Source organism: Hippocampus comes, unplaced genomic scaffold, assembly GCF_001891065.2.
Source record: "Hippocampus comes isolate QL1 unplaced genomic scaffold, H_comes_QL1_v1.1 scaffold25, whole genome shotgun sequence".
NCBI lineage: Eukaryota > Metazoa > Chordata > Actinopteri > Syngnathiformes > Syngnathidae > Hippocampus > Hippocampus comes.
The window spans coordinates 280,674-295,620 of NW_017804844.1; the positions used below are offsets into that span (position 1 = coordinate 280,674).

The window sequence follows — 14,947 nt, forward strand, 5'->3', positions numbered from 1 at the left end:
CGTTCCGTGTACTTCAAATGGACTAACAAGGCGGCACCTTGGCAAGCAGCGCTACCTGCCCTCCCGTCCCGGGACGCCTGACTTCTCTGGCAGCTTGTTTGGAAAGAAGTTCAAATAGCTTTCGAACGAGGAGAAGTGATTGTTTTTTTTTTTTTTTTTTTTTTTTTGTGCGACCTCACATCTCAACGCGTCAAAGTGCAGCTTCGAGAAGTTATTTCATGCTTTTCTAAGATAATTACGACTTGGAATAGGATGTTCCAAAATAGCCACATGCTGCTTCACCAAGACTTTATCTGGATCATATTTAGCGAGCAAACCCGGTCTGGTTAATTCCATTTTCAAGTTTCTCAAAAACAGCCTAATCACGCAAACTGACATGAGAATAAATATAAGCTTTTTTTTTTTAAAGTGATAGAAGCAAAAAAAAAAAAACAAAAACAAAAACAAGATGCTTTGTCTTAAAACTAAATTGCATCCGTTGGAGGCGAGAGACTTAGAGACCCTCCCGTTCCTCCTGTCATCGGTCTTCTTGATTTTACAGTAGTCCTCTGTTCTGGAGGAGCAGGTGTCCATTAAAGGACTTGTGGGGAAGGAAGGGAGAGAAAAAAAAAAAAAAAGACACGGCGAGGCCTGCCAATCTAAAAGCAATCACTGACCATCAGCTGGCGTGATTGGTTTGATTACAGAGCAGCAGATGCAAGCGCTCCAGGCTCTTGGAGCCACACTGGGGAAATGCATCAGGAAATGCACTTTGTCCTTCTGCGTGGAAGGCGGTTGACGACCTGGCTTCTAACATGCACACTTTAGAAGACACAATTCATCGCGGCAGGCATTCCAAGCGCACGACTAAAAAGCCTCAAAACGGCCGGACAAACAATGACAGCGTGTGCCGGAAGCCAGCGACACGAGAAAGCGATTGAACGTGTGGTCCGAGCGCAGCGGTAACACGTTGTGGGTTGCGTTTTTTTTTTTCCAAGGAGGTCAGAGTGCTACTTTGATCAAAACAACACGAGGTGACAGGGGTTCAAACGCCTCTCGCTCGACTAAATGCAGTCCTCGAGTGCTTTTTGTGCCGATTGCTCAAGGGGGCTTTGATGACTTCACCGGTTCCTAATTCAAGTGCAAGACCACCAAGTGACCCAACGTGTAGGAGAAAAGCTAAAGTGATGAACGGGAGGGAAAAGAAAAAAATCAAATCAAATCAATTCTAATTACCGTATTTTCAGCACTAAAAGCATTCAATTTTCTCTCTCTCATCATCTGAAGTGCCTTATATATGGTTCAACATTCTGATTTCTTGGACATAGTATTTTAAATGTTCTGTCAAGTGTTTTGTTCCAGCTGTAGCAGTTGTGGAAGCGCGAGATAAATAAAGCTGTATTGTATTCCCTTTAGCGCAGCTCCATCTAATGGATGCGTAACGCAACAGCCGTTTTCTTTTTTTTGGGATTTTTGTGTGTGCGCCGTTGTGGGAGTGAACACAGGCGATTTGCTTCCCGGCCGATGGGAAGCATTCTCTTTAAATTCAGAGAATTAGAGGAGCGCAGTCGACATGGCGAAAGCATAACGGACTTGCTGTCGAGCATGCAATATACTTTCTGCCACCAAATTTTCAGGGTGGATCAGTGGCATCTCAAAGAAAACACTCTGGGAACGCCCGGTATGGCGCTGCGTGGTCTGCCAAATTCACAAATATTTTCTTGGATGTACAGTACAGTATGTATAGCGTTTCGAGAGCTAGCGATAAGGAAAACAGCACACGCCAGGCTCAACCGAAACGCAGGTGGATGGAGGGTTGAGAGCGCCGGGTGGTCGCCCAGCGGGGGGCTGGCGTGTACTCGGCCTCATTAGCCATCTCGCGATGCATGGCCGCCATGAGTAAAAAGAGAGGAGAAAAAAAAAAGCTCCTCTCAGTGCTGAGCTCTCCTTTGCACGCAAAGATTAGTGCTACCTTTGCCTTCTGCACACTAATCTTCCACCTACAATGAAAGTGCGGCTGTCCCGCTGGACAAACACCTTTTCAGTTCATATAACCACAAATACATTTAAAAGCAGGGGCATGGGGGGGTGGGCGCGGGGTTGGTGTTCTGCGCCGGGTGGATGCCGTAATGACAAAAGACAGGTTTACTTTTTTTTTTTTAGTTCGTGGTGGAGTCATGTTGCTGGCAGTGCTTTGAAGCTGATTTCCTGGGGAGAAACAGATGCGGGGGTGCACAAAACCGACCACGTAAGGTTCTTAAATCGATTCATGAGGCGATTGTCCCATTTCAGCTTCGCAAAAAAATCTATCCATCCATCCATCCATCCATTCATTCATTTTCTAATTCGCTTATCCTCACGAGGTTTGGGGTGGGGCGTGCTGGAGCCTATCCCAGCAATATTCAGGTCGTAGGGCGGGGTACACCCTAAACTGGTTGCCAGCCAATCACAGAACAACTATTTGCACTCACAATCACACTTAGGGACAATTTTGTGTTCCATTAGCCTGCCATGCATATTTTTGGAATGTGGGAGGAAACCGGAGTACCCGGAGAAAACCCACGCAAGCACTGGGAGAACATGCAAACGCTACACAGGAAGGCCGGAGCCCGAAATCGAACCCTGCACCTCCACACTGCGAGGCGTCATCTGACAGGACTCAGTAGGGGGCGATGAGGAGCTTTGAATTAATGAGAAGACGAGCTCAGGTGTCAAAGCATCAAACTCGATGTGGAGGCCATGAGGGAAATATCCCAGGAATTCATTCTCTGATTTTTTTTTTTTTTCCGAGGAGGTTGACCTACTTTTACACGATTGGCTGTGAGGCGCCAGAGCAGGCACCCGCGCTCGGGTTTTCAAGCTTTTCTTGACGGTTCGAATCCGGAGCGATTGTCGCGAGGAAACGTATCGACGGCGGAATTTTTTCGTTCCTCCCGCTAGTGTGTCAGGTGAGCATCACAACAGAAGTCTCACTTGAAATTCCAGACATGTTTCCCTGCCCTTTGATATGCAAATGTGCACCTTCAGTGCACCGCCACGGATGCCGAATGGAGCGTCGACGCGCTTCACAATAGAACCTGAGCTACTCTACGCGTCGACGCCTAATGTGAACCGCGAGCTAATCAACGCCGTTTGCCGTTTTTTTTTTCTTTCTCCCCCCCCCCCCCCCCTACAACAGATCCACCATTTCATTTCTTGGATGGATATTCCCTGGGAATGCAGTCAGGCAGAAGAAGAGTGAAGATAGCAAAGTAAAAATAAAAAAAATAACAGAACGGTAACAGCGATCATTCACACCCCCGCTTTGCGCTTTGACATAGAGATGAATTTGTGTTTTGCTTTGACTTACAAGCAAAAATTCAAGGTTGAACTGTCAAACACGTCGCATGAGCAAGTCCGTTTAGCCGAATGATGCTAACAAGCAATGAAAAATGCCATCGACTGAATAAATTAACACATTAAGGAAAACGACACTTGCAGGTATATATTCTTTATCCTCAGCAAAAAAAATGACTCACCAAGTCAGGCATAAAAGTCATCTTTGTGTGTCTACGTCTGCATTATCCCGTCCTCTTGACAGATGGCTGCTAGCGGGTGTGATGGCCACGTTATTTTAACCCTTTCGATGCACCAATAATGATAACCTGTAACCTGATAAGCTGTCCACTAGAGTCACCGCTGTCCCTGAAAGGGTTCAATCGTTTCGGCAGGAAATTCATTCGAAGGCCGCAAATGTATATTTAGTTGCCGTGTCTTTGTTTTCAAAAGAACTGGATTGATTTCAACTACCTCTGAAAAATTCCAGGGCTTTTTTTTTTTTTTTTTAAAACATTCTCGGCCAATGATTCTGTTTCTGCCGCTAGCAGTAGTAGTGGGTGAATTGCTACAACACCAGTAAAGAATTTGAGTACAAATGAGAAGAGAGCCCAAGCTGACATGAAGTGAGCTTTCATTCCGACTGGAGTGCCGGAAAGGCGAGTGTCGCTACATCGACACAGGCATAAAAGACAAATTTGCTTCAGAATATTGAATGTTCCCCTCACACCTACGCCAGCCACTATAATGAGCAAGGTGGGTGGGGGTGGGGGGTGGCGCTCTTGTGCCAGGGCCCGGAGGGGCGAGTCAGCATCACTCAGAATCACAAGCAGGCTGATTCCATTTGTTTGCAATGCAGCACTAAAGGTGTTACGCGGGGAGATTAAAGAGCGGCAGAAAAACAGCGAAAAATATTGAATCTGTCAGCCGTGCGGCGGTGGCGTTAAATCTGCTTAGGTGCGCAATTATGTATTGACAAAGACATTTCCAAATCATGAGCAACGTGACTGACGTGAGCCCGCGAATGGCTAAAAGCTAAGCTAACAAACATCTCATGGGGGTTTCATTTGGTGGTCCAGAAAAAAAAGAAAATAAAAGTATCAGTGCAATGTTAGCTTGCAACATAAAGCAAAAAAAAAAAATCAAATAAAATGGCCGCGGGCTGTCCAGTAACTTGAAAAATTCCTCGAGTTGGGGCACTCTTGAGAGACAATCAGTCGGGCTATGAAATATGAATTCCTAAATTGTCACCTTTGACTTTCCGATGCCGTGCTGGTGAAATAAACCACCCTGCAAATAGTTATAATAAATACTACAGTACATTTGTGGAGTGCGCAGCTCTTTTGTCAAGTTGTTGAACAAATGCTTCCCCGTGCGGAGATAAGCAAAGCAAACAGCAAAAAAAAAAAAAAAAAAAAAAACGACTTGCATTTTTAAGACTGGTGACTCACAAGCGCGGCTCGCGCTATTTAAAAATCGGCAAAATGTGTCAGGTGACGACTCAAGACGCCAGCCGATGAGTCAGAAGCTGATCTTTTGAAGCATGCCAAAACTAGAACACCACCCAAAGTGTACTAGTACGACCTCAGGCCTAAACAAGCGCTTGCATTTGTGTTCCTGCTCCAACATAAGACTTGATGTTTCAAAAAGACGATAGATCCAAGAGATCAGTGAGTCTCCAAAGTGTGCTATTCCTTCTAGTGGTATGTGAAAGAATCAGAATGGTTTGTTTTTAAAAAGATTTAGCTCACATTTTTTTGTGTATATTAACTTTAAGGGAGCTATTTTTCCACAACTCAAAAAAAGTCCAAGTTGTCAGGTTCAAAATGAACCAAATAATGTCCCAGAAATGCAAAAAACTGACAAAATATGATAACAGAATTTTTTTTTTTTTTTTATCAAAAACGCAAAACCCACAAATTCCAAAACAGAAAAATCCAGGAAAGAATCCAGGAAAATAAAAACGAGGAATCAACAAAAGGCGCTTGTAAAAGGCAAGGTCATGGAACACGGAGAAAACAAACGAAATGACACGAGTCCAATTCACACGAAATTCCAAAAGCAAGATCAATTCACTAAACAACGACAAAACGTGGAACTCAGGGAACAAGAACAACTATGACGATGAGCTCGAGAGGTCAAGAGAAAACAAAAACTTGAGCACGAGCAGCAACAAAGTCAATAATCCGACAAGCAGCAGGCAGCTTGTCAGTCTTTAAATACATGGCGGATCATTTTTTTGGCAGCAGGTGTGCACACCGAAGGGAAGGCCCTCGTCTGCCACCCGCTGAAGACACACGAGAACAGGATCGTGACACCCATAGCATAGCTGCGGCGTGCTTTCAAAATTTAAAGACGTCAAGATCGGGAATGATATCCCATTTTGACGTTTTTTTTCCAACATGAAACCTGTTAAATGTCCTTCACTGGGGAAACGTCAAATATCAAAATGGCTCCACGGTTTGAACTGACAGTCCACAAAGAGCATCGGAAGTCATCTCCGTCGCCGAGAGCGGCGACAACAAGCGGCGCGCTCTGTGAGGAAAATGACCGTCAAACTGAATCGGGAAGTGTTTTTGAGCCCGGGCATAACCTTTCAATGGCGAGCTCGTGAAATCGCAGCAGAGATTTCTTTCTGGCCGAGTGTGCCGTGGGCACTGCGCTGCGCTCAATAAGCTCGTCATCAGGAGAGAAAAGATTACATGGCCCAAAGAGAGATCCCCCCGCCCCCCCCCACCCCCACTACCAACGCCACCGGCACCAGCGAGGGAGGAGGGATGCTCACTTTATTGGGCCGCCATCAATCACATCCGTTTGTGTCCTCGCTTGCCTCCATCGCTCTGCTCGCACCACACCGGACCTTTTTGAGCGCTTGCCAGTGCCCCCCACCCTTCTCTCCGGACAGCATTTGGACTGACTGTGACTGACTCCTGAATGCCGCTGTTCGGCCATTACCACATGAATACCTCTCCTCACAGATTGTGGTCGAATCAGCACTCGCCTTGGTCCACCAACGCTAACGCCATCAAGTAAAGAACTTTTTTTAGCCTGAAAAATGAGGGCACAAAGGCATTTTAGGATAAGATGCAGAAACAACAATGACAAGCGGACCGCCATGACACTCGAATCCAACGTTCTCAAAATAAGACCAAAAGATTTTTTGCGCTTCAAGGTGAATCCGTCCAGATACAGGCAGTTTTATGTCACCCATCTGTCTGCTCCAATTTGGTAGCAGTCCAACAAAACTGTTTTTGAATGACATCTGGAAGTGTCGGCAATAAGCCGAAAAGGCTCGGTAGGCCGTTCCAAAACAATAAGTAAGATTTGCCCTCTTTTTTTAAACCAATGGCTTCTTCAGACTTTTTTTTTGTGGCTCTACTCTTGACGGACATGCATGCCAAAGTTCATGTTTCGACGTGAAATTGGCTCCGAGGGCTGAGTTTTCAAATTCGCTTGAGAAGCCAAAATTGACCTAAAACGCTTTACCGGAAGCAAAATCAAAATGACTGACTTTTGTTTTAGTTGTCTGGTGATTGGCTTTTCTTCGTCCTTTTTCTTTTGCAAGCGCTTTCGGTCAGTATCATTATTTTTTTACATCCTGGTTCTTTGTGACCAACGTTTTATGTTGCATGTTGTCGGTCTTACGCCGTTATTTTTTTAAACTTGATCTTATCCTCCTTTGCGTTCCGAACCACAACACATGTTGTCCAGGAATATTTTCCTCTTAGGGCGCGATTGATTTTCACGGCGCAGTCTACTTCCTGCACAAATGGCCGCTATCCCTTCTCAGATCTGCGCCGTTTACTTTTCACCTCTCAGCGCACGGAAACGCTCGACACCCGTCAGGGCTGAATTTGCACATTCGACTCCGACTGATCTCGATCGATCGGTATCCGAGAGGCCGGACTGAGGCGAGGTCACACATTTGGGTTTTAATAGCACTCGGGCAAGCCTCAATTCCCAGCGCTCTATCATTTCTTTTCATGGTGGAAAGTGAAAGGCAGCTTGATTCCGGTCTCGGGGAATGATTTCGCCTTCAATCCGACCACTAATGACATTTATGATGGAGGAAGTGGACCGCGCTCAACTGGCCGGCTTTAGTGAAATTAAGTCTTTAATTAATGGCAGGGAGGATGAAAAGGCTTCTTGCCTCAATACTGTCAATTGCTTTGACTGGGGAAGCTTAAACGGAGCTCATCCGGGATCAATAGCGGCGATCCGACAGAGTCGTTTTCCCCGTCGGGCCCACACCCACGGAATACTCTCATCCGCAGAAGAGTGCACTCTGACTAAATGAAAAGAGAGAATTTTGTTCTGAGTTCATCTGAAAAACCTAGCTGTTTTTTTTTATCCGCTAACCTAATTCTGGATAAAAAGCTGAGCCAAGTGCATTTTTTTTTTTTTTGCTGACGTCAGACAATTAGTTCAGTTTTCCAGCAGAACATTGACGACACAGTTGTAGTTTTTTTTTTTTTTTTTGCAAGCCTCTTCACCGGCGAGGCTAAAGTTTCAGTAGCACCTGGAAATGCGAGCGCAGGCTACCGTCCACTCAGATCTCAAACCTTGTGGACTGGCAACGGGGCATTTTGGATTTGCTAACAGCCTCAAGGCTAAAACCGGATTTTGCTTTCTGCCGGATGACTCTCCAAAATGTCTCCTTGCCCAAACAAAAATGCGCAAACTCAACACGCTAACTCAACGCGCTAACGCTAAAAAGGCTTTCCTAGCTTCTTTGCATAGCGCTTGACATCAGCGAGGATTTAGCCCTGTTTGATTCAGGACTTGGAGGCTGCCAAAGATTAAGCAGAGTTTACCGCCCGCTCTCACTTTTATTGGTTTTCCCCTTTTTCTTGGTTTCAGATTCGGGACATCCGAAAAGCATTTAGACAAATGAAACACTGAGCAAGTGAGACGAGCTTTCTGCGCTTTCTGTGTGGAGACAATCGAGAGATTTGGTTTGGCAAAGCAACAGGCTTAGTTTCATTCCATTTGCAAACTAAAGAGCTTTCAAGGTACCTTTTGATCATTTGGAATGCTTTTTGGATGAGCTTATATATATTAGCAAGCGATGGTATTGGTTCGTGACATTAATTGACGGGTGACCAAGTCTCAGTCGCCAACACGAGAAGCGGTCTACAAAATGCATACATCGTTTTTTTTTTGTTTGTTTTTTGGTGCGCTATTTTATGCATGTCGCTAACGACGCAACTACGACGACATCGCGGGTGGTCTGGCATGTGGTTTTGACAAATGAGAAACATGCGAGGGGCCCTGAAATAGAAATCGCTTCATTCAAAGCATAGCATCACCATGGCAACTGCTTCACACCTGACGTGAAATACAAAAAAAAAAAAAACAAAAAAAAAAAACGCAAAATACAAAGTGCTATCGTCAATAAATTAATGAATAAAATGCAGGTTGGACAAAAAGTCCGCCGTAGCTAATTCGGGGCAACTGGATGCTCCCAAGAGTTTGGCGAGTTTCTATTACAACAAAACAAGATCCGCAAGGAACGCTTCACGTAAATTTGTGGTCGAAGAACTTTTTCCACAAAAAAAAAAAAAAAAAAGTTGAAAACGGCATCGTATGGACTTGACCTACTTCTAACACCGACGAGCCGAGCCCAAACCCGTTGGACGACAATAAAGTGCTCACCGTTACACGTCTCGGGATGCGGAAGCTTCAAAGTAGCGCATGGGACTCCGTTTCGGATCGGAACCGGATTATTCAAATGTTTTCCCGAGAGAAGCGAGCGCGCCAGCCAAATATTATGCCACACATGCGGTCTTCAAACAATGCGGGGTTCACTCCCCGAGGCTGGCAGGAGCAGATTTGCACGACGCTTGGTTTCCCCTCCGTCTGCAGGGAGAAGGTAAATAAACAAGTGAGCGGACAAACGCGACGTTTAATCGGAGAGGAAGCCATTTTCGGCGAGGGCGACCCGAGGCTCTTGTTTGTCAACGTGTCCTTCCCCCCGTACCGCGTGTCGTCGGTCCGCGCGCCTCCCCGGGAATTCTTTGGCGGATTTACCTATTGTCTCACGTAATCTTATGTTTAACAGATGGGATGTGCGAGGCCCCTTCACGCCTGTTTTTTTTTTTTTTCCTTCCCCTTGCCAGGCTGGGGAAACAGATGATCATCCTTTGAACCCATTACTCAGCCTGATCCTCTTATCATAGCCAACCTTCCTCACTCTCTAATTTGGCTTCTGCCAAACTCGGCTGTGTACAATGAGGCGCTCCTGCTGCACGCCTTTGTGTGTGCGCGCGTGTGTGTGTGCGGAAAGTCAAACGAGGGAGGAAAGGAGAGCGGTAGAAGGATTGCTCTCTGGGGATATTGCGGCAATCCTGAATAAGACAATGGAGTGGGCGGGTCAGAACACAGCGAGTAGCTCATGAAGGCTTTATCTTCGGCTCCCTCACACCTTCATCCTCGTCTTCATCGCCCCTCGCCCGCCTATTGTGCGTGCGCGTGACATCGCGGAGGCCGTCACTCACTCACTCGGTATCTCACTCGGTCAGTCAGTCAGTCACTCACGGTAACTTCGGTGACTTCCACAAGTCATTTTTTTATTTTTTTTTTTTGCCATGCCGTGTTGTGTTGTCATTTCCGCAGCAGGTGGCGGGCGCCCACGATGCATCATCCCCACTTCCCTTGTTCAAATTGTCTTCGCTGTAGACTTTGAGTCTTGTGATTACGATAAAAAAAACAACGCAGATGAAAGACATGGAAAAAAAAAATAAATACAAAAATGGAAAAACCTGCACACACACACTAACACACACAGAGTGCACACTGACTATCAATTACTGCAAGTGGGAATATTTTGGTGGGGATCAAAAAGGATCGAGAGCACTTTTTTCGGTGCTAAAAATAGACAGGAATGTTGAACGTTCTGACGTGAGAAATATTCGGAAAGGCATGCAAATGCATTTGCCTTTTTGCAATCAGATGAAAACCTTCCGCATGACATAAATTGCACAAACCAAAAGTGAAAGCTGTATTCCTACAAAAAAACGTGTTTTTTGCTCCCCGTTGTCAAATTGTACCTCAGTTAAAGTCTTGAAAATAATGAATCACTGTCAGTAAATGTATTGTACCGCAATGTAGCGTACTGGATTGAAAAAAAAAAAAGGTTCAGTATGATGCGTTGTGAACATTTTATTCAGTGATTCTCTTGCCCACCACTAGAGGGAGCCCGGGTTCCAATAGTACTTTAATTTGCGAAACCACATTTTGCGAATCCCCGACATAAGATCAGAGTGACCGTTACAAGTGTCGATGAAAAGATTTTCCCTCTGTAAATAAAGGAAGCGAGTGTGTTTTACAATCGCGCCGATGCAAATTGCCAGTGCAGCTTTTATTTCATTTATCCATTCCATTCAACAAGCCGCTATTCACTACGAGTGCAGCTATAATTTCACCCGTATTCAAAATTAAAGCTTTTTTTTCTTGAGAAGTTTCAAGCAACAGTGGGGAACCTCTTCATTGGAGTGCATTACCATGCATAAAAAAGAAAAACAATGTTCTTTTTTCCTGCCTGGCAAAAGTGAGTTTAGCGGCTGGTGCAATTACGCGTGATGACTCTGACACTTTTAGTCCTTTTATTTCTAGTCGAGCTCAACGTGAGCGCCGACAAATTGAATTTGGACTGCCCAAAGCGGTGCGCGGTGTGCGCAAGCGTGGGGGAGGAAGGATTCGGGGAGATTGGCGTATTGTAAGCAAGCACATTTAAAGGCAGTGGAAGTGTGAATTGAAGCACTTGTGTCAAACACAACACACACACACGCACACACGGAGTAGGTGAGCAGCTGTGCGCGTGGGCCCGAATGACCCACGCGTTCACTCTGTCTGACGGCTCGACGGCGCTTCGCGAAGCTTTGCCAGACGTGAGCATGGCAAATCAATTGTGTTAGCGACGCAGGCTAATGATATTGATATTGTGCTGGTATAAACAATACCGCATCAGATACCGAGAGCTGCATCTAATATTCTAATATCCTGCCTACAGGGGAGGGGAAAACAACTATGAGTACGAGAAGCAGAGATTTTCAAACCAGAATGACAAAATTAAATCAATAAAATTAAAAACAAGGGGGGCTCTGTATATTTCTTTATTAGCAAGAAAGTGCTGCTCATAAAACGTACACTGAACCGGACCTGGCAACCTCCGCGTCCGGCGAGAAATGAGACGGCGCAGTGGAGCCCGTGGGGAAGCGACGTGGCGTTATTTGACTTGAGTGAATTTGGACATGATGGATGGCACCAGTGCTCACAAGTCAGGGAATGCCGTTCAAGATGTACGCCGATGCGTTTAATTGCCACAAGGGGTCTCCAAATCAGATCAATAAATATATTGCATGAGGGCGTGATGCATTGGGGCCGTTCTTTTGTTTTGGCTCAGAAGTTTCATGAACGTGTTTGTAAATGTGTGTATCTTGGCCAAAAGGTATTATCACGATACTTACTTTTGAAGTCAGACGTTATTTTTTTTTCAAGCAACCATTTTGGGCAAATTCCAGTGCTCACAACTCAAACTACAATCGAGAATTTGGCTAAACAAGCCCCAGTCTGTCATGGTCCTGTTCTTGTGTGTCTCCAGCAGGTGGCAAAGGAGGGCTTTCGCGCCAGTGTGCACACCTGCTGCCAATTCGATCAAGTTAAGACGTATATTCATGGACTTCCCAAGCGCTAAATCGGCGTCGGATTATTGACCTTGTTGCTGCTCTCGCTCACGTGTTGTTTTCGAAACCTCTCGATCTCGTCGTTGTCATTTTTGCTCTCTAGCCTCTCGCCTTGTACTTATTTTGCACGGCCTGGCATCAAAACTTGATATTTTATGCCCCTCGTTTACGATTATTTAAGAAATGCCATTTGTCATGTCATTCCTAATAGTTATGCAAATTGAAAAAGAATTAATTCTATCATACACTGGACATATAGGTTAGCTTATTTTAAGCCTCCATATTTTTTTGAAGCATATAGGCCAAAGTTAATAACTTGCATGTCTTATCGTGGTTTAATATATTCCGAGTTGCTGCTCCATTTCGCTCCCTAATTTTAGCGCCCGCCCGTAACGCCTTCCTTTGTTCAAAGGAGCGACGATAGACCTTGAAGGCTTTATCCCGACGTAATTAATTCCTCTAACATCACCGTCACTTTGGTGCAAAGTTGGCCGAGCAAAATGGCGTCCCTACCAATGCCGTAGGTTCACCACGGAAATAAATTGCAGTGCGGATCAAAGCCGACCTCTGTGAGTCTTAATCAACTTAGCGAGCCGAACAGACGGCCCACGAGATGAGCTCCTCCGAGCCGAGCGCTCGCCGGCCACCGGAGGGACACTCACGGAGGTTGAGGGGTCATGGCGGGGTGCGCCCCGCTGCCCGGCATGTCTTTCTTTCGATAAAGTCCAACATGTATAAAACATTAGGAACGTCTTCTATATTTCACCTCGCAGCCTCACTGTCCTCCATACAAAAGTGATGTACTCAGCTTAAAGCGGTTTTGTACCACCCAAATAATGCTCGCAATACAAACAAATAGGGGGATAAAATACACTGAGCCCGGTGAAGCATTTCAAAAGCAGCTGAAGTTCAAGTTCACTCTCCATGACAACAAAATCAAAGCGCTGCACGTTTAAAGTAAAAAAAAAAAAAAAAAAAATTATCAGAAGGCCACTCACCCGCTTGAGGATGATGACGCCATCTTGGTTGTGGTCGTTGGTGGTGATGTCAAACATGGCGCCGCCGTCGCCCGGCACGATGGTGTACTCCACTTCGGCATTCCTGCCCACATCCAAGTCGTGGGCCTTAATCCTGCCCACGGCCGAGCCCACCGCCGACGACTCGGGAACGCGCAAGTGGAAGAAACCTGCAAACGTTTTGTCATGTTAAGATCAGCCAATATCAACGTCTGTTGGTGACTAAATTTTCCCCTTTGGCGCACCAGTGCAAAAGTCGAGCGCACCCAAATTTTTCCCACCACATCACATTCAAGAATACAGTTTTAGAAATTGCCATTGCGAAATTAGGATGCCAGGACCCCCCAAATTGATTTCAGTCTCAAGCTCTCTATTATTCCTTTTTCTTTCTTTTTTTTCTTTTTTTTTATGCAGGAACACAAACTTGAGTGTTTTTGCCAGACCCGAACAAACCCCCGTTGGATGTTATCACACAAACACACACACGCACATTTGTTATTCCTCAGTTTGACCTCCATGTTGATCCGAGGCGCAAGATGGGAGCTTCCGGAATGAATCTGGCAGTAATTTGCCTGCTAAATAATTAAGAACTCTGAAGGTCAGGTGTTGATTTTCAAAGTTTTGGCAACGGATGTAGAACGGATGTAGAACACCCTTGTTCCTTGGAAAACGTCCGGGTTTTTTATTTATTTTTTTCTGAAAGAAGTGATCGTTCCAAGACTAAAGTAGAACTCTCTCTCCGGCTAAACTGTCATCAGGGCTTGTGGGGACATCTTCGGCGGAGTACAGAAGCATCGGCACGTGGCGCCAATCTTTGTGCTGTGACAGAATTATGGAAATAGCAACTTTTTGCTTTCCACAGCACGGCTCCATTTACATTCCGGGGGTGCTCGGCGAGCAGTGTGGCTCACTGCGGAGGTTTGCGCTTTGCTGTCGTATGCTGACTGCTGCTGTGCACACAGTCCCCGACATTAGCCAAAACACACCAGTGACTTTACAGAAATTGATTTTTTTTTTTACCACTTTGACCTGCTGATTGAAAGAGGCGAATTCATGAGGTTTAGCAACCTACAAAAATAAATAAATAGCGAAGTCACATTATTGTGCTTAAACGCAGTGAGTCAGCCCACCCCTCAGTGCATCTTGCTAAAACCTAAATCTAAATATAGAAGGATGCTCCACGAGCGACAACAACGGCCAGCCGACAAGCTTTATTTACCGGAGCTTGTCGGCGCAGCCATGCGAAAACAAGTCGACCTTTTGCGCGTCATCGGGACAAACTGTGTAATTACGTATGCCGCGACTGTGGCGGAAACTTTTGGAAATGCCAAACTCAAGTTTCGAACCATCTGGCTCTGGTCGTCCACCGAGCGGTCAGGTCCAGTCAAGGGCTTGGACTTGGTTGTCAAATGCTGATGTGTCTTGTCTGTGTTGGCGGCTACGTCATAAGCAAAACCATTTTGCCTCAATGTCTGCTAGCTTAATATTTAACAAACAGTATTGGAGTCTTTGTTATATAACCCTTTAGACAATGGGCATTTGAACACTGTAGACAGACAATACTTGGCAGGTTTATATTCTTTATCCTCCGCAAAGAATTACTATTATTACTGCAGCTTACGGAGTTGTAAGCGCAGTCGCCATTGCTTTACGGATATCTTGTTATACTGCCCCCAGATGGCCAAAATGAACAAAACGTGGCAACATTTAAATTCTCTACATTGCATAGAATTTTATTAGTCTTATTTGTTTTTATATATTTTTTTGAGTTGTATTTTTTTTAACTTAAACATGACCCAAAAGAGGCGATCAAAGAACCACAGTTGCAACTTTGCATTATCAGCAACACGTTGCGTTTTCGGTCGTCACTTGATTCATCGATTGTCGTAGTCCGGATTGCTTCCCTAAAGCGGCGGCGTTGCATCAGGAAGCATATTGGGCACGCCATTGCAG

The 14,947-nt window shown here is 45.3% G+C and overlaps 1 protein-coding gene across 1 annotated transcript in view; it reads right to left on the minus strand.

Annotated features, from left to right (window-relative positions):
- The window catches only part of LOC109519006 (cadherin-12-like), a 133,263-nt gene that overhangs the window by 18,666 nt on the left and 99,650 nt on the right, over positions 1–14,947 (minus strand). The window contains exon 8 of the mRNA XM_019875232.1: positions 12,977–13,164. Coding sequence (XP_019730791.1) covers positions 12,977–13,164 — 188 coding nt within the window. The remainder of the gene's footprint in view (positions 1–12,976; positions 13,165–14,947) is intronic.